Source organism: Hakea prostrata, chromosome 6 (assembly GCF_041222555.1).
Source record: "Hakea prostrata isolate BN-2017 chromosome 6, UWA_Hpros_2, whole genome shotgun sequence".
Classification (NCBI taxonomy): domain Eukaryota; kingdom Viridiplantae; phylum Streptophyta; class Magnoliopsida; order Proteales; family Proteaceae; genus Hakea; species Hakea prostrata.
In genome coordinates this window covers 35,861,782-35,880,032 of record NC_142605.1, presented here as the reverse complement: position 1 = coordinate 35,880,032, position 18,251 = coordinate 35,861,782, and the positions used below count along the sequence as shown (strand labels likewise).

At 38.6% G+C, this 18,251-nt stretch overlaps 2 protein-coding genes across 2 annotated transcripts; both read right to left on the bottom strand.

Moving 5' to 3' along the window:
* Window positions 1-1,312: 1,312 nt before the first annotated feature.
* Window positions 1,313-3,891, bottom strand: GRF9 (growth-regulating factor 9). The gene is made up of 3 exons (XM_089158001.1): window positions 2,904-3,891; window positions 2,569-2,814; window positions 1,313-2,381 (listed from the first exon to the last, which is right to left on the bottom strand). Exons 1-3 carry the CDS (start codon window positions 2,950-2,952, stop codon window positions 1,942-1,944), a joined length of 735 nt encoding a protein of 244 aa, XP_089014127.1. The 5' UTR covers window positions 2,953-3,891; the 3' UTR covers window positions 1,313-1,941.
* Window positions 3,892-4,862: 971 nt separating this feature from the next.
* KEA5 (K+ efflux antiporter 5) lies at window positions 4,863-16,497 on the bottom strand. Its single transcript, XM_089158000.1, has 20 exons — window positions 16,112-16,497; window positions 13,186-13,229; window positions 12,914-12,981; window positions 12,710-12,794; window positions 12,542-12,603; window positions 11,766-11,841; window positions 11,590-11,664; window positions 11,170-11,241; window positions 10,972-11,055; window positions 10,763-10,831; window positions 10,584-10,661; window positions 10,367-10,455; window positions 10,051-10,147; window positions 9,413-9,466; window positions 8,413-8,508; window positions 7,992-8,180; window positions 7,825-7,902; window positions 6,907-6,951; window positions 6,714-6,830; window positions 4,863-5,262 (listed from the first exon to the last, which is right to left on the bottom strand). The coding sequence occupies exons 1-20, from the start codon at window positions 16,392-16,394 to the stop codon at window positions 5,221-5,223; spliced, it is 1,803 nt and encodes a 600-aa protein (XP_089014126.1). The 5' UTR covers window positions 16,395-16,497; the 3' UTR covers window positions 4,863-5,220.
* Window positions 16,498-18,251: the final 1,754 nt, after the last annotated feature.

The following is an 18,251-nucleotide window of genomic DNA, read 5'->3' as shown; positions in this document are numbered from 1 at the left end:
GTCAAATTTTTAATTTTTTTGCAGTCTCTACTATGCACCCCTTGAAATTATTTTAAATACGAAAAACTCCTCAGAAAATTAAAACAAGAAAGGATATAAAAGGTGATTTTCATAATGATCCTCAATTAAACCTTTAACAATATAAATTTCAGAGAATCCAAATGTAAGGTGTGACTTCTGCCAAAGGTGATATGTTAAAGCGGTTAAAGATCCAACTTCTCTAAGAGGTTTTGGATTTGCACCCTCGATGGCATTATTATAAAAGCTCCCCTCTGAGAAAGTAAATCATGGTGCGCGCAAACTGGCCCAAGTGAACCTCAATTTCAAAAAAAAAGAAGAAGTTTGATTTCTTGAGAGAGAGTGCCATGAGTTTAATGTATTTTACAAGAGGGGCATGTAAAAATGGCATAACACGCAAGGCATAAAGATCATTTTGTAATGATCATTGAATGAACCTTAGTTGCTGTTCAGTTTTGAGGGTTTAAGTGTGAGTTAAAATTTTGGGTGTAACTTGTATTTAGCATGTTTTGTTCAAGTGAATGCATATAAAGAAAAAAATAAATTTTTAATGATTTAGGTGGGGTGGGGCATAAGCGAGAGGAGTTTGTAGATCACCTATCCAATGAGTGGGTGTGGCACACTAGTATACACAATGGATTGGAGGTCCAACTAGAGTAACTCTATCATGTTTCAAAGGTAAATCCTTCACCTTGTATGTGTGGTGCGGAGTTGTATCCCCTTACCCATGTAGAAGTTTCAAACCTTTGGCAACGTTTGTTTGCTAAATCTTAAGTAGGATGAGAAAGAAAAAAAAAAGTGGGTAAAGAATCAAATTTTTGAGGAAATCCTAATATATAGTTTGTTTGGTTCAATGAGATGAAAAAATTAGTAAAATTTGACCGACAAACTTTCTTGATTGTTTGCTTATGTTGCATGCTACTTTTCTCACTCCATTCATTTTTAAAGTCCTACATGCTTAGTGAGAATTTGAGAAAAAAATTAAAAAAATAAGAATAAAACCCACCTACATTTAAAACTTTTTTACAAAGTCATTTCTTTCATTTCCTATTTCCCTTCTTATTACATAAGCCTCACATGTTGATTGAAATAGGTAGTCCTAGCTTGTTTTGGTCCTAGCTTGTTTTGCATTTGGATTCATGGCTCCTACGCCTAAGCATGGTTGTACCCAAAACCTGTTAGATATGCAGAAACGCCAAGCAAGTGGATGCTTGTATATGTATTCTTTGGCTGCATTTGTTTGAAAAGCATATAAACCTCATATGTATTGGGGCGAGAAAGACCAAAAGAAAATAAATGAATTTTGTAAAAAAATGTTAAATGTAGATTTTACTTTGTTATTTTTTAAATTTTTGCACAAAATTTCACAAATTAACACGACTGTAGAAGAATTAGCATGCCAATTTACCACACAAACTTTCTTAATTCTGCTAGATTTATTACTTCATGAACCAAACAAGCGATACTTTAAAAAATTTCATAAATTTGAAAATCCCAAATGCAACCTCCTTCCCTTTTTTTAACAGATGTTCTGAAATCTGATACAGAGCAGAGGTTGGATGGACGCTGGTGAGGAAACCAAACAGTGCCGGTGGGTGGGGGAGGCCCATGGTTTGGTTGTAATGATCGTGTCAGCATGAATTGGGACCCTCTGTCTCACGATTAAGCCACAAATGGGAGAATGAGTAGCCCAATTAAAGTTTGCTAAAGCGTGAAAGCTTTTAAAAGAGGCATTGCTCTGTCTCCAATCTACAAACATCAAACAAAGTAATAACATAAACCAAGCAGTATTCTTCCCTCTACATCAAACAACACCTTGACCACGAGCACCTTGCCACCACTGTTTGAGACAATCCTTCAAGACTAACTCACCTCAGAAAGCCTAAACCCATTTCAAATAAGCCAAGCAAAACAAATCCCTGATTACAGAGGTGATTCTGTCTTACAGATACCACTCAGAAGAACACTCTTTGGGGAAAAACCCAAGCTTGCAGAGATATTGCTGCTGCTGCTGCTGTTGTTAATGGTGGTGGTGGTGGTGGTGATGGTGGTGCTATTGTTGTTGTTTGTCATTAGTTGAAGAGTATTTACTGGGACTGAAACAGAGAGATTAACGTTTGAACTTGAGTTCCCAGTGCCCTTATAGGTGTTGTTCGTCGTACAAGTAGTGGAGGTGATTTTAGAGGCTTCCACATGCTTTCTTGAACGATTACGGCCTCGATGCATATGCCGCTCACAATACTTCTGATCTGGAACTACTTCCTTGGAGCACCTCCATTTCTTTCCATCCGTTCTTCTACACCTCCCCGGTTCTGGTTCCATGCTGTTTCTGTAGTCGAAGCAGAAGCTTTCATAACCTAAAACTGTAAAACATTATGAAACAACAAAATCAAACCAAACCCACATCTTCTAATCTTTATACAAAGAAACCCATATTCATTTCTCAAAGAATTTTGCCGATAAAGACTTGAAAAAGAAACCTCGAAAAGGAATAATGGAAATGGGAGACCTAACCCCAGACCCTAAGACGACTTGTGATTTGGGACTTACAGCTTGGGTAGTGTTGATAGATTCCACCATTAACACCACCAAAGGAGCTGACAACACTCTTCCAGATAGGAAGGACGAGATGGATAGGGACAGGCACGCCTGCAACCATGTATTTAAAGATGAGAGCTTGGTGTTCTAGCTCCTGCAACTGTAGAAAGGTGAACCCAGATTTTCCATGGTTAAGCCCAGGCCCAAGCCCAAGTCCAAGCCCAATCAAAGGCGACCCTCCTCCCATCGAATCCATCCCTTCAAAATACAAATTCTTTTTAAAATGAAAATTTTATCTTGAAGAGAAAGGTGAAAAAATGGCTGTAGAGAAGAGAAGAGAAGAGTACCAGTTTCTGCAACACGAGCGATCTTAGAAGGTGGGTTATGGTCCTCCATTCTAGCACTTACAGAGGCGTTGTTCAACTTCAAATCGGAAGCAGTTCAAGAACACACGAGACCAGCTAGAGCAACCATAACTAAAGCCTCCGAAACGCTGCAATGACAACAGATCTGAGTTCTACGAAGTCTTAGAAGAGAGAGGAAGGAACAGGAAGAATGCTCTACAAAAGAGAGATTAATACGATAAACCTCACTCTACCCTGAAAGACGACTCTCCCTCCTTCGATGGAAGCTAAGCCTTAGCTCTGGTCATCTATGACGATTGCAGAGGTTGCAGAGGTTGCAGAGCGAGAGAGAGAGAAGGTATTAAAGTAGATGTAAGACTTTTGACATGTCTGAGCCTTCTGCCGCTGGAGAGAAAACAACTGGAACCGATGCGTGCTTTTGCAGAAATACACATCACTTAACTAGCCGTTCCATGATGGGACCCACATCTGACAAGTCAGGAATGAGTCCCACGTTGCTGCTTCTCATAGCAAGATGGCAGTGTAGGAGCGTCCCTTGCGCCACAAGCGTTCGTTTTCGCTTGGTTTCTAATCCTCCTTCGGGGATGCGAAGTTAGAAACTGTAAGAGCACGGGTAAGAAAGCATAACCTGCGCTATATAGTCAGAGGATGTTTTGCCTAATTGGTGCAGCAGGTTCAATTTAATATATGCATGTTAAACTAGACCAGTTTTAGAACTATTGTACATTGCTCAACTGCTTATAACATTAGCTACCTAACCATACGAAGTGTTCACATTTCAAAAAAGACTAATTAAGAGAGCTTGCAGAAGCAACAAAATTGCACAACTCTCACACCCAATCTTGCACAGATCACTCGGGCTTATCTGTGTCTGGTTGAGTGTGAAAGGAAAAAATAGGTGAGCCGTGCACTTGAATGAAGAGGATCTGGAATTGCGTATGGAACAACACGTGATACTTATAAAATCATATGTTGAAGATGCATTCACAAAAACCCTAAAAAAGCTTGGATCCTGCGCATTAAATGCACATGATTATCAAGCTGAAATTCCCGATCTCACCGCCCAAAGTGCATGGCTTGATGGTCCTGCGGAATAAGGACCCAAGCAATGTCGCACAAACCTACAAAGATTAAACTCTTTTTAAGTTGAGGTCATTTACAAGCCACGCCACTTCTTTGACCTACCTCATTATTTTTTGTGAAAGGACCTTTGGAATTTAGATTGATAAGAAGGGGAGCTGAATGGATCTACAACCAGCATGGGAGTGAGAGACCATCATCGTCCTCACCGGAGACATTGGGTGAGGGTCAAGTGGACAAGCTCATTTATGGTCCATACCTCTGGAAAAAAATATCTTTGCTCTGGTCCTTCACAAGTACCAAAACTCTGGTCTCCTCTATCTCTATATATAGAATCAAGAGTTATTCGTTCGATCAATGTTGAAGATGAAGACACTCGGAGAATGCCCACAGGCCAGCACTGCAGCACTTGCTTTTGAGAGGCAACGTGGGTAGGAGGGGACCAGATCCATTGGGTGTAATAAAAGGGCACCTCGAAGCCATAAATTGTGCATCCATTATCCATTCTCTCTCCTCATATTGCTGCTGTTGATGCTCTTCCTCTGCACTCACGAGCATTCCGTTGCTACAACAAGTGTAATGGTCCCTGCCGACAGCTTCTTCTTGTCCTACAAGCTCAAAACACCAGGAAAGAAACAGATCTATTTTAAACAGAGGAAGATCACCGACGTCCCCACAGCATTTTGTGAACTTGTCTTGATTGTGAGTCACCATTTTCCACCAGGAAGGCAAGACTGAATGTTCAAACCAGACTTTGAAGGCAAGAATGGCTGGATGAAGGTTCAAACGAGAGTAATGAAAACTTTCTATGATCATGGAAAAGTTAGAGCCTATCGAACAAAGAGTAAACAGAAGAAAGAATAAAACAGACGGCAAAGATAAATACTCGATCAATTGAATCACTTTTCTGTTTTCTTACAGTTGCTATTGTCATGGTTAGATTACATGACGTGATTTCTCGAACTTCATTGACTAGTGGGGCGCTTAGTATTCCCTGGATGAACAAGAAAACTAAGCATATTTACAGTACAAAAAACAGGCTAGATTTACATGACCCCACAGAACCCAGCTCTCGTGGCACAATGGAATCTGCTAATGTCATCTGAAACCTCCAGCTTCGATTCTTTAGCATGACCAAATCTTGGAATTCAAAAAATCTTGGACATCAATTTACCAGAAATTGATCAAATAACCTGGGATCAAAGGATGATATGCAAGGTCATAACTCTCTGTTATGTACATCAATCAAGGAAACTTTCTCCTGCAAAGAAACACAGGAGAACTCTTTCAAGATGTAAGAATAATAGAATGACATTAAAATAGCAAATGATTTCAGAAAGCAGCAGCAAAATTTTCACTGTGAATTTAACTGTTTATCTTAACGTGCTAGGGTTCCAGACCTCCTATTTCTGAATTTTAGAAAGCAAAATTGGGTTTTGGGATTGACCTAGAAGAAAAGGCATGGGATGCTGTAGACGATGTTGCTGCCACACCTTACAGTAATTCACTTTGAGAGGACAAATATTGAATGTGCTATTTCCACTAAGATTGAGACTAGAAAGTTGTGCTGCGGAAAGAAAAGTCCGCATCTGTGATGTTAAATGACCAATGCTACAACTTCTTTCTCCAAACTCCACCTAGATTGTTCATGCTAGAGTACGTCCCCTTTAAATACTTGCGGTGTTAGTTTCAAAGCTTCTTATTTGGTATATCTTATGCAGTAGTTCTTGCATAGAAACAATCGATGACAAAAATTGAATGCATGCAATCGATTATGATAGATTCCCTGATTCTCTTGAAATCCCCCCCCCCCCAAAAAAAAAAAAAAATCCCTGATTCTAGCTTTGCATTTACTACAACAAAGGACAGGATTGGAGTTCAAAGTTGAAGAACCAAAAGCAAAGCCTACACTCTCTGGTGTTAAGAGGTTCCATACTCTTGTTGTCTGGAAGGGAGGAAACACTTCAGATTTTGGGAACAGCTATAGTGCTGATGGTAATGCAGATACACTACCTTAGATGAACCCAAACCCAACGGGTTTCCAGACAGATATGAACCAGGTCTGGTAAGATTTCAGAACTACATGGGGAAATAATTTCTTTGTTTATTTACAGTTGGACATAGGATATTTGGTTTCTAATTAATTTTAGTTTCCTGGTTTGAATTAGTTACTTATTTAGGCAGTTTAGTCTTTAAGTCAGAATTTAGAAGTCTTCTAATTTCCTCATAAATATGATGTAATCTCCCAATGAAAAGGATTGAATATAATGAAAATATGATTTGAGTTAATGTTTATGAGAGCCTGTGTGGTCTCTGTGTGTGTACACCCTTCTTCCCCCCCCCCCCCTTTGCATTCTTCCTATTCTTCTAGTTTCCCTTCTATGAAGCCCACCATGGGAGCCCTTTCTCTTATTGGGTAGACCAGCCCCAGCTCTGCCAGTCACCAGTCCAGATTCTAAACACTGGTTCCACTAATGAGGGCCTGTATTAAGGAGTCTAAAAGAGACATGCAATCCACAGTTCTACCTGAATTTAAAATCTACATATGAAGAAAAAAAGCTTAGGAAAAATATAAGATGAGAAACTGTAGGCATTATTGGTGGGACCTGCTTGCATGAGAACGAGTGTTTGTGAGCGTGTTTGTCTGTATGTGTGTACATACATGCATACAGAGGACTAACCTGTACATGTACATGCATAGAGAGGACTAACCTTTACTGCACGTGGACTCATCTCATTCTGGGTACTTATCTCTGGAGGAAACCAGTGCATAAGGGCACCAAGATGCATCACAGCAGGTATCACTTTGAACATAAGGGGAGTTGTTACCTGTGGATTTACTTTATAAGATTAATGCCCCAACAACAATTTAAGAACACCAACAATTCCCATATAAGCAGCTTACCAAGCTGAAAGCTGTAGTTCCCAGAAGCAGCAGATACATTTTCCCCTGGATTATAGAACCAACCTAAAGTTAATAATAATAAGAGAAACAATAACAATGATGGTGAAGAACAATGACAAAGATACCAAATAATTTACCCCTTTTGTTGCAAGATACATGAGGCATCCAATTTTACCCTATGACGGGGGTTTGGAGATAGATCATAAGTCCTAGGTGGCAGGATTCTTTTATCCTATAATAAATTGTGCTCCTCTAAAGGTGGCTCTCTCAGACTACTGGATTGAGTAAATCATTCCATTGTTGCAATTTCTTGCATCAATTTTCCCTGTGTGGGATTGACCTTGGAATGGCGTTTCCCACAAAAAGTGAAGGCTACTTATTCCTTCTTTCCAAACTTCCCCAACAAATTATCATATAAACATACATCCTAGCAAACAGAGACATTTGCATCAGTCAAATTGAGTCTTAATACTGTTATCATAACTTAGGGGCCCAACAAGGTTCTCAGTGTCTCAGAAGGCAGTAAAAGCTTTTGATCATCCAATCAAAAGGGATTCACAGAGGGCTTTACCCTCTCCCTTCTAATATACAATCACCTCTCTATGCTTCAACTGTCAGCAGTTTCTTCTCAACAGAAAAAAAATTAACCAACCTAGTTGGTTGGTGAATCCAATTTTTGAAAACATCACACAAATTGAAATGCCATCAGATACAAAAGCAGCTTGCACTCACAATCATAAGTCTAATAGAAAAAAATTGAAGATCCAACAAGTATCGTTGAAAAGTCAAACTCCAATCAAAAACTACACAGGCGGAATTAGATTCCTAGTATTTACAAAGAAGATGCTATCTGGAATTCTTGACTCAACTACTAAAGACATAAATAAACCCCACACATACACAAAAAACAGAGGTTACCTCAACAAGATGAAGATTTGAAGCACGACTCAAGAGCACAAATGCAAATTCTCCAATTTGAGCAAGCAATATGCCCACCTTAGATACAAAAAACATTACAAATCAGAATTAATAGCAAAGTTACAAGTTACCTAAAAACCACTCTTTGCAGGTGATGTACAACTTACAACAAATGATGTTCTGACACTATATCCGAAGGCCTTGGTCACAATGGCAACTACTGTAGTCTTAACAACAACAACAAGAATAACAGATGCCAGCAATATATCCACATGGCTCCATAAGAACTGTACATGGATGAGCATTCCAATACTAGAAAGGAACAGAGCTGAAAAGAGGTTTCGAATTGGTTCCACCTGCAACCATTAAAAGCAACAAAACAAAATATTTGTAAACAAGAGATCTAGAGAGCCAGCAATATTTTTCTTTGAAAGCTGTCATTTGTTTTGTTGTTATACAATATTTAAAAGGCAAACCATCATTTATTTCAGTCAGGCATTTGTACAAGAAGGACGTATCAGGAACCTTACTTTTACAAAATGACATGGAGGAATAACTGAAGTCACAATCAGAGGCAATAAAGAGTACCTGGTCTAAAGTATGCTGAGAAAAGTCAGTGGTCGATATCAGAACTCCAGCAACAAACGAACCCAACTCGAGACTTAAGCCCAGCTTATCACTGCACTGGAAAAATAAAAGCACCATATGAATATTAGCTTTGTGAAAGGAAATTCTCCCTGATGGCATGAATATATTTTGAATCCAAGGCTAATACATTCCTTCAACCATCTTAACTAGGCCCAAGCAGGCAGCAGCCTTGATTAAGACTTTAGTTTTTCTACACTGGTCAAGATCAATCAGAAACAATTTTGTTTGCCATCATCATTGCTGATTAAAAGAAGACATTAAAGGCTTCTTTTGATGACATCATTCCCATGCATGAGAGACGATGATATTGAACACCCCTTCATCTATTGATGAATAATTAGAACAATTGGCTGCTGCTTCATGTCACCTAGACTCACCCTCCAAGAATGCTAGCATTTAGCCTGGAAATCTTTCCAAGTCCACCTCCCCCACTTCTTAAGCAAGCTTGTTGGGTTAAGTTGTTGAACCTTGGCTAGGTACCAAATGGAAGAAGGGGAAATGTCTTATGAGGAATATAGTGCCATTTGTGACATGCTGTGATTATTAAAAGAACATGCAGGGTTTTCTTGATGAATCTAGCTTCAACCAAAAATATAAGCAAATACTGAGTCATTATTGATGAAAAGACCTGAACCAAGCAAATACTAATTGGTTTTGCTTTACAAAAGTAGATCCTTTTGGGGGCAATGTGAAGCTTCTTTGGACAAACACTCCTATTTACATTCTCAGACACGTAGAATTGCCTACATGCTTGAGCCCCTCGGAAAATTGTTCTTGCCACAGCATCAGTTTTGTTCCAAAAAAATAAGAATGCTCACACAGGTTTTCAAAGGTTAGTTATGGTAAGCACAGCAACAAAAGCGTATGTATTTTTTATCACCAGGTATCTGGCAGAACACAGATCATGATCGTAGCAAGAGAAAGATTGTTTAGTACTTACCCAGGCTGAAAATAAACAGAATGCGACAGCAGCAAGCTGATAAAGTTCATTGGTCTGCAATAAAAGAAAAATATCAGTTTGTCCAAGAAATGGGGTAGACAATTAGAAACTTTGAATAGAAGCCAAAGTAGTAGTACCCCCCCCCCCCCCTTCCCTGATAAAAAGAAATCTACACTTAGCAAAATGTAAAGCATTTCTGGGTGAACTTATACATATTCTGCTTCTGGGCTCTTCCAAGCCAGCTTTTGGAGGTTTAAAAACATTTGGAATTTTTTAATGGTTGAAAAGCAGGAAGCCCAGTAACCCAATCGGGCAGATTTCAGGCTTATGCATTAAAGATTCCAAATGTTTTTGGCCTCATGTTTTTAAGCCCAGAAGCCACCAAGAAAGTACAGACATGCACTTTATTGTGCTACCACAAAGTGTTATTCCTTATGGAATCATCCATGAAAGATGAAAAAGATTCCCAATATCAATATCACATAATGTTTATTAGCAAGTAAAGTTCCTAACAGTAAAAAACTAGTCGATTGATCATGACAGGTCAGTTACCAACACTAAAGAATTCTACTTTTACCAGACTATACCACAATCAATAAGTTCAGAGACAAGAAACATAAGCATATGTGACAACCAACCTGTGAAGACAGTTGTATCATTAACTTCAAGAAGCGAGGGACAAAGGACCAGGATAATATAGATGCAACCATAAGGAATATGGACAACACCAGCAATCTGCATGTTCACACGGTAAGAAATTCTACTGAGTAACAAGTTCAGTGGAAAATCAACTAGATCACCCGTATGAGGACAATATTTACAAGCTATGCAAAACAAGACTTCACAGATTTGCCATTTGTTTTCACGTCATGTAATGAACTCTAACAGATTTGCATGTAATATATGGAGTACATCAACAAATTAAGAGTATGCAGAATATAGAAATGAACTCACAATTTTGCCATTGAAACCATCCCATGCAGAACTCCACTATTTCCACCCAAAACAGGGAGAAGGGCAAATAGTAGGCCAACAGCACAATCCTGAATTAAGTCGGGTGAAAAGGAAACTGAATGTAAACCAACGGCCAAAGTTTCCAGGCTGGCATGTTAATAATAATACTAAGTTACAAAAAATATAAAACTATCTGATAACAAAGAGCGTCACATGCCTGAAAAATAAGAGTTCCAATTGTGACTTGACCATGAAGAGCATTGTTGCTATTTTTCTCCACCAGGAACTTTATGACCTGGGACAAGGAAAAGTGGCACCACTAAACTCCGTAAAAATGATAGCAGACAAGACAGAAAATAAAAAGGTAAATTGGTTAAACAGACACAAAAGCATTACAACTGCAGTTGATGACATTGACAAGAAGAAACCGACAAATACACCCTCTTTCAATTTTGCACCACATATCTGCACCAGATGTAGAGAAATCCCATCAAAATGAACACATTAGTTTTTATAAAATTATGAACTGAATATGTCCAGACAACTAATTCTAATATAATTTGCACCCGGGCATATAACATATAAAGTGAATTATGATATTGTACCAGGGAAATTATGCCACATAAGCACATAAATATAACTATCTGAAGTAGCCCTCCAAGAACAGCAACAGGCCCCACAACCTTTAACTGAAATTAATAACTTGAGTTAAAATGACTTCTAGCAACAAACTAAAGAAACTGAAGAACATAGCAATTACAAATTTGTTGTGGCAGTTGATAATTTCATTGAGTAGAATATACCTTTGTCAGGGAGAACTCAAGGCCTAAAGCAAAAAGAAGGAAGACCACACCAAATTGCGCAAAAGTCTCAACCTGGAAATGGGAGAAAGAACAAGTGTCTTATAATAACTACAGTATTAAATTCAGCAACATAAACACCATTTCCACATCCTTGAAAGTGTTTTGGATCCATTAGATCCCAAATACCCTTTTCTAGCCTGGGCATTGTTTAGAATAAGGATGTTATTGGAACCAAACCCAAATTTTCTTTTCATAAGAATAGGCTGAGTCACTCTTAACACCAGATACTATCATCCGCCAGCAATGCTCAATCATAAGCACAAAATCCAAGGCAAAATAGAGCAATGAATAAGAGTATAGGACAAATGAAAACCGAGTATTTCTTGAGAGAACAAGTTTAGAACAAAAACAGAGGCATACCTGTACCGTCTCACTGATGAAATTCAACCCCCCAGGTCCAATAAGAGAGCCAGCTAACAGATAACCAACAATAATCTACCACCAGTAGACATAAGGATATTGTAAATTGCATGGTTCTTAGAAATGTTAACTAAACAGAAACAAGAGCTGTCAGACAACATTATTAGTATGCATACCGGTTGACCCAAACAAGAAAAGATAATGCCACCAATTGCAGCAGAAACAATCACAACCACCAAATCTGAAATTAGCCTGCAAGAATGTGAAACCAGTAAACTATAACATTAAGTCCCACACAAAAGACAGGTCTCAATAGCCCCACCACCAAAGGAAGAAATGATTAAAACCACCATGAGCAAAACTTAACCAACAGAAGTGTCACCAAGGCATGTGGCACTCTTTACCCAAGAAAGCAACAGGATGCCCAGGTGGTGCCAAGGCAATGCCTTGACTACTGTGGTATACTCTTGCTCAAAACAAGCAAAATCATGTTAATTCATACAGCTTTTAACTAAAGATGGCAATGATGTCTCAAGTTTGAACGTCTTTTGGAGATGTATAAACATTAAAAATGATGAAGTGCTTTCATTCCCCTACCAAAAATGTTTTAACTCTTCTGCTTATGGCAGTTTTAAAAGTTGAAAGAGCAAAGTTTTATAGGGCTTCAATCAAGTTTTCTATACTTATTATGGATAAGTGTCTATGTCTTCATGTGTGAAACCAGTCTCACTTTGGTGTCATGGGCCCAATAAGTCTGGGAATCTGAGGTTGAGGCAGTTATCCTCAGGAACTACACCAAAGTGCAGTTAGGTCTCTTTCAAGTTTTAAGTCCAGTGCATCAATACTTTACAAAAGCCAGCCCAGATGCAAATCTGACCATGCTGACCTGGAAGCCCTTCTCTAAGGGGAAAAGAAAGTTGTGATACAAAGACTAATAGATGAAAGCATGAACCTTAGATCAACTTGAAGTACAGGATATTTCGATTTCTTATTTGACATCACAAATACATTGTCCTGCCATGAAATAAAGAGACAAATAAGTACGACTTCGAAAGCAAACTGAAACATATAACTGAACACAAGATTCAATCAGGTAGACATCTAACAAGTTCCGAGTCACCTTTTTATCTATCAAGGTTGCCATATCATCAGAACCTTCATTATCAAGGGAGAAAACATCTTGTAACTGAAATGGCTTACTTCCACTGCACAAAGAATAAGAAGAGGATTGGAGGGGGCGGAGTGAATGATTATGACATGTTCATGTTCTGGGCATGTTCTAGCTCTTCCATTCTGAAATTCCAATTATGAAATATTTCCTTACTTTGCCTCATGTGTCTCATTTTTCTTGGACTTTTCGTGAGTGATTTTAGCTACAGTCTCCAACACGCCCTGTGAAACATCATATAGTGTACGCATGCACAATCATCAGTAGGTTAAAAAGCTAAAACAGCTGCAGCTAAGACACCAGATACATTTAGACTCAGACACGGATTTAGTCTTTATCCGAAAGAAATACTTTTCAATAAACATAAATATGTATCTGTCCTCATTGCAAATTAAAGCAAAATACTCCAACAGGAAAGCAACACCCACTTGCTGCTCTGCTACAGTATTGTTGAAGCTGTTCTCATCAGACCCTGACAAAATGCACAAAGCAGCACATCCAAAAGAATTAATGAATACGCAATAAAATAGAGAAGCATGGTTCAAAATTAGAGCTACATTAGAAAAAACAAGTAAAGCGTTTGAAGTGAAAGAAGCTTTAGGGAAAATGAAAGTTAGGCATTAGGCATATATGCGGTCTCAATAGAAGTGTGGAAGAGCTTAGAAATATGTGACTCATATATTTTTCTTTTTGGATGAATAAACTATCATTAACAAAAACCCTAGGGGGCAAAGAAGGAATATACAAAGGGGAAAGAAGAGGACAACCTTCAATTAGGAGGTTGAAGAGGACAAGAAAGACCCCAGGTAACAACCATAAGCCTATTTTTTGGGGGTATCAACTATAGGGGAGATGGGAGTAAAGCAATCTAGAAAGACATCAAAGTAGATGGCATTCCAAATTGCGTCTATCGACTTGGAGTTGGAAGTCCATCTCCCAAGGTTACGCTCCCACCGATGGTGTTGAATAGTAGCCTCAAAGACCAACTTACCAGCAGTGTCACAAAAGTAGGAATTAGGAAAGGATTGCAGGATCCACAACCAGACTCAATCAAACCCATAAGAATGTTGCGAGCGGGGCCAAATGGAGGACAAAATCTTTCTCCAAAGAGAGATCGAGAAGGGGCAGGAGAACAAAAGGTGGTTCACGTCTTCAATACCATTCCAACAAAGGGTGCAACAAGGGCTATCAGGGATTTAACGGTGAAAAGGAAAGCTCGGGTGGGGAGATAAAGATTAAGGGATCTCCAAAGGGTGATAGAGTGTCGGTGGTGGCTTATGAGATTTATATTAGAGCTGATTCGCAAGTAGATGTCATCCTTGATAAGCTTAAAAAAGTTGTTTCAGGTGGCATGGCTATGTTTAATAGTAAGCCTTGGATGCTCTAGCATAGAGGATTGATTTGATTCAGATTGAAGGTATTAAAAGAGCCAGGGGCAGACCAAAAATGATCGTAAAAGAAGTGGTGAGGAATGAAATGTACAATTTAATGTAACTGGGGAGCAAGGATACATGCAGCAGCTTTTATTTGGTGTCGGCTTGGTTTTCATTGCCTCTATTGCCTTGCCGCCTTGACAACCATGGTTCTAAGCAAAGAAGAAGGTAAATGAACTCGAGGGGGAGGAGAGCCAAATGATCTGGTCATGCTGGGAGGGAGGGAGAGCATATTTGTGTGAGACTCGAGGAAGAAGAAAGACCGGGGAGGGGGGGGATACCAAAAGCCATTTGAGATGAAGATAGAAGGGGAGGTAGGCTTGGGAATGTGGGAGTCATAGACAAATCGAGGGCCAAAGTGGTTACAGAGGATTCCCAAAGGATGCCAATGGTCAAGCCAAAAGAAGATCAAGGAGCCATCTGAGATGAGGGAGGAGAATGGTGGGAGGGCAAGGGGTCTGAATTGGAAGATTTTTCTCCAAACCAAGAAGGATTGGAGGGGAAGGGGGCTGTCCAAATGGAGTTCGATTTCAAGAGGTGGGGGTAGACCGAATTCACCCAAATATAATCATGTTTGGAGGTAATTTTCCAGGTGAGCTTCAATAGGCTGGCGGCATTGAAGTCTTAAATGTGGTGAATCACCCCGCCCTCTTCAGATTTAGGTTGGTAGACTACTGACTAGCTGATTGGGTAGAGAAACCGAGATGGTTTTTTACCTTTCCAAGGAAGGAGCAGAAGAGGACCTCCATGGCTTTGGTGGTGGCCTATGAGATTTATATTAGCGAATCTAGTTCTGTGATCGATGAACTCAATACACAATTTTTATAGGACAGTTGTAACACCACTTACATGTACGGTGTAGAATGTTTGGCAGTCGAGAAGCATTATGTAAATAAGCTCAATGTTGCGGAAATGATGATGTTGATATGGATATGTGGAAAATATAGGAAGGATAAAGTAAGGAATGATCATATTAGAGCTGATTCGCAAGTAGATGCCATCCTTGATAAACTTAAAAAAGTTGTTTGAGGTGGCATGACTATGTTTAATACTTTAATGGTAGCCTTGGATGCTCCAACATAGAGGATTAATTTGATTCAGATTGAAGGTATTAAAAGAGCCAGAGGCAGACCAAAAATGATTGTAAAAGAAGTGGTGAGGAATAAAATGTACAGTTTAATGTGACTGGGGAGCAAGCAGACATGCAGTCAACCCTTTTTAATTGGTATGAGGCTGAATTGTTATAAAACTACTAACAGATATATGTCGAGCAAAAAAGAAGAGCCAGGATACCATCCATTTGATGTGCATATCTATGGATTAACCATAGTTCTGACAATTTCTTTAAGCAATGGAGTGAGAAAGCATTAAACCTTGCGGTGGTGCACATGCTTAAAACCAAAAGCATAAGCAAGAAGAACCCACCATGTTCCCTGCCGGAGTAGTTTTTTGCCCCTCCATATAAATCTATTCCAAGCAAGCTTGTGAGCGCAGTTATAACAAAGATTGTTTCTTAATATGGGAGGGTCAACTAGCAAGGATCAAAACAAAGTTACCAGCCAAGGTAATTTTCCAATTAAAAGCCTCAGAAACTACGAAATACACATTTTATGCACATGTTTATACACACGAACATGTAAATAAAATGTATTCTTGCGTCCCTCTTGAAGATTTCCATTTTTCTCCTTGTTCCATTCATTTTGAGCTCGGAATTCTTGCCAGTACGTTTTCAGACACAAATTCATTATAAGCAGGAATTAGACACGCTAATCACCAGAAGCCGTGATCTTCACAGCTGAGAAGTTCACGACTCCGGTAACCTCAACTTCCCATCCTCAGACAAAATTAAAGGCACAATGAAAACACAATCGTATCCAAAATAGACGAAGAACTGAAGAGTAAAGTAGAACGTAACCCTAACCTTGAGGTTGATCATTATCGGAGAATTCTTTCTCAAGCACCCGGTCAAACATCTTGGCAATGCTACCCTCGCTGTTATCAGGAGTCGTAGCATTAAGCGAAAGATTGCCATAGAACCTTTCCCTGGTCTCCTTGTCGGACCGAGCGAAAACAGCGTTACTCGTATAAGCCGCGAACAAAACAAGCCAAAACAAGAATCTAAAGGTTCCTCGTTTTGGATTCAAATTCGCCATTAAAGTCGAAGCTTCAGCTGTGAAATTTGGAGAGAGTGTAAACAGAAACATAAACTATCTGGATAAGACAGAAGCAAAGTCCATTCTACAACTGCTTCATAGATCGATGGAAAGCAATTTGCAGAGACGGAAGAGGAAGCGAAGGCACTCACGGTCACGGTTTCATCATTTGTTTGTCATTTTTTTAAAATTTAATTAATATTTCTTTCCAAAAGTTTAATTGTTGTTTACGTTTTCATCATTTCTGGGTCGTCGATTAGTCAATGAGAGCTTTAAGATTAGTATCTTACTGTTAAATGGCCAATATAGGGAAATTTATTATTAATATTATTATTTTCCTTTTTGTAACTAACGTGAATCTGGTTGTTATTACTTCTGTTAGTTACGTTACGCCTTAGGTAACGAGCCGCTCTCAGGGGCCATGAGTCCCATGAGCCCACGAGGGCAGACGAGGTCTTAAGCATTTGATTGTATCTCTGCGTCTAGAAGGGCTTGACCAGACCGGGTTCAGTTTGTCCACGTCATCCATTTTTTTGAGCTCTCCTAGCGGCTTTGACCAGAGACAAAAGGCAGGGCTTGCTGGATTTTTTATTGAGAGAACGCAAGTACTTTCGATCCATGAAGGAACTTCCAAAGACTTGTTTTCCTTTCAAAAGAAACAAGAGCGAAACAATCAATTGATTGAGATAAATAAGAATTACAAAATTTTACATTCTAACTAAAATATGACCAGCCATTTGCATCACTACGGATAATGTCCTTCAAGGGAGCAGGAAGGCCTCTAGGATCAAAGTGTATTTCATCAATAGTGTTTAATAAACCAGCCAAGAAGTTAGCTGCATGGTTACTCTCCCGATAGCGATGTGAAAAAATAAAATCTGCAAAGTTTATGTTTTTTGTAATTTATCTCTGCCACAAGGTCCCTAGAATACCAATTCAATCTTAGATGTATCAAAGGCAAATTTGGTGACTTAGTTCTAAATGAGACAAGTAATCTACGGTATTTGGTAAATAAGAGAATGAAGTCACTATCTAATCCTAAACGCATGAATGTCCTACTACTGGCTGGCTATCAAGGCCTACATCATAATGTATTTTTTTTGGTCCAATGGAATATATAAGGGTTTGTTTGGTTACATGAGTCTGAAGATTTTAAATATCTAGAGATTTCAAATTTATGGAGTAATAAATCATAAAATTAACTATTTGATTAACTTGAATCAGTGGATTCATCTGTGGTTTTTGTGAATGCGTATATGTTTAGCATTTTTATAATAGAGGTACCCATAAATCTATAGATTCACATTTTTAGTGTAAAAAGATGAATTTCTAAATTTCTTGAATCTATAAATTTTCACAACCAAACATGTATAAACCTCGCATTCATGAATCCAGAGATTTCTTTTAGAGATTATTGGTTACGAGATTTCAAGATTTCGCATTCAGAGATTTCAAATCTATTGAGGCCAAATCCATGGAGGGCCTTATATTTATAAAATTAGATATTTTTGTTTTGGAATGAAATTTTGATTGTTAATGTAACTATTTGATAGAAGGATTTTCGCTACTACTAGCACTATAACACCTTGATTGAAAAATATCAATTGCTTGTTGAACACTGTGTCATAATAAATGTATATTTTATTTCTTCGAACAGAAAACCTTCTTCCACAGCGAGAGATTCCATTCATCCATCACTTTTATATCTACATATGTCTCATGGTACAATCATGGCTCTAATAATTGGTAGCGGATCAGATGTATCAATCAATCCTTAAGGACCATAATAGGACTAGGTTCCCATTCCCAAATTGATATTTTATCCTGATCTAAATCAGGCAAAAGTGGTTGATTTTTTTATATGTTAAAAGAAAAAGTGGTTGATCTGAAGACAACATAACACCTTGC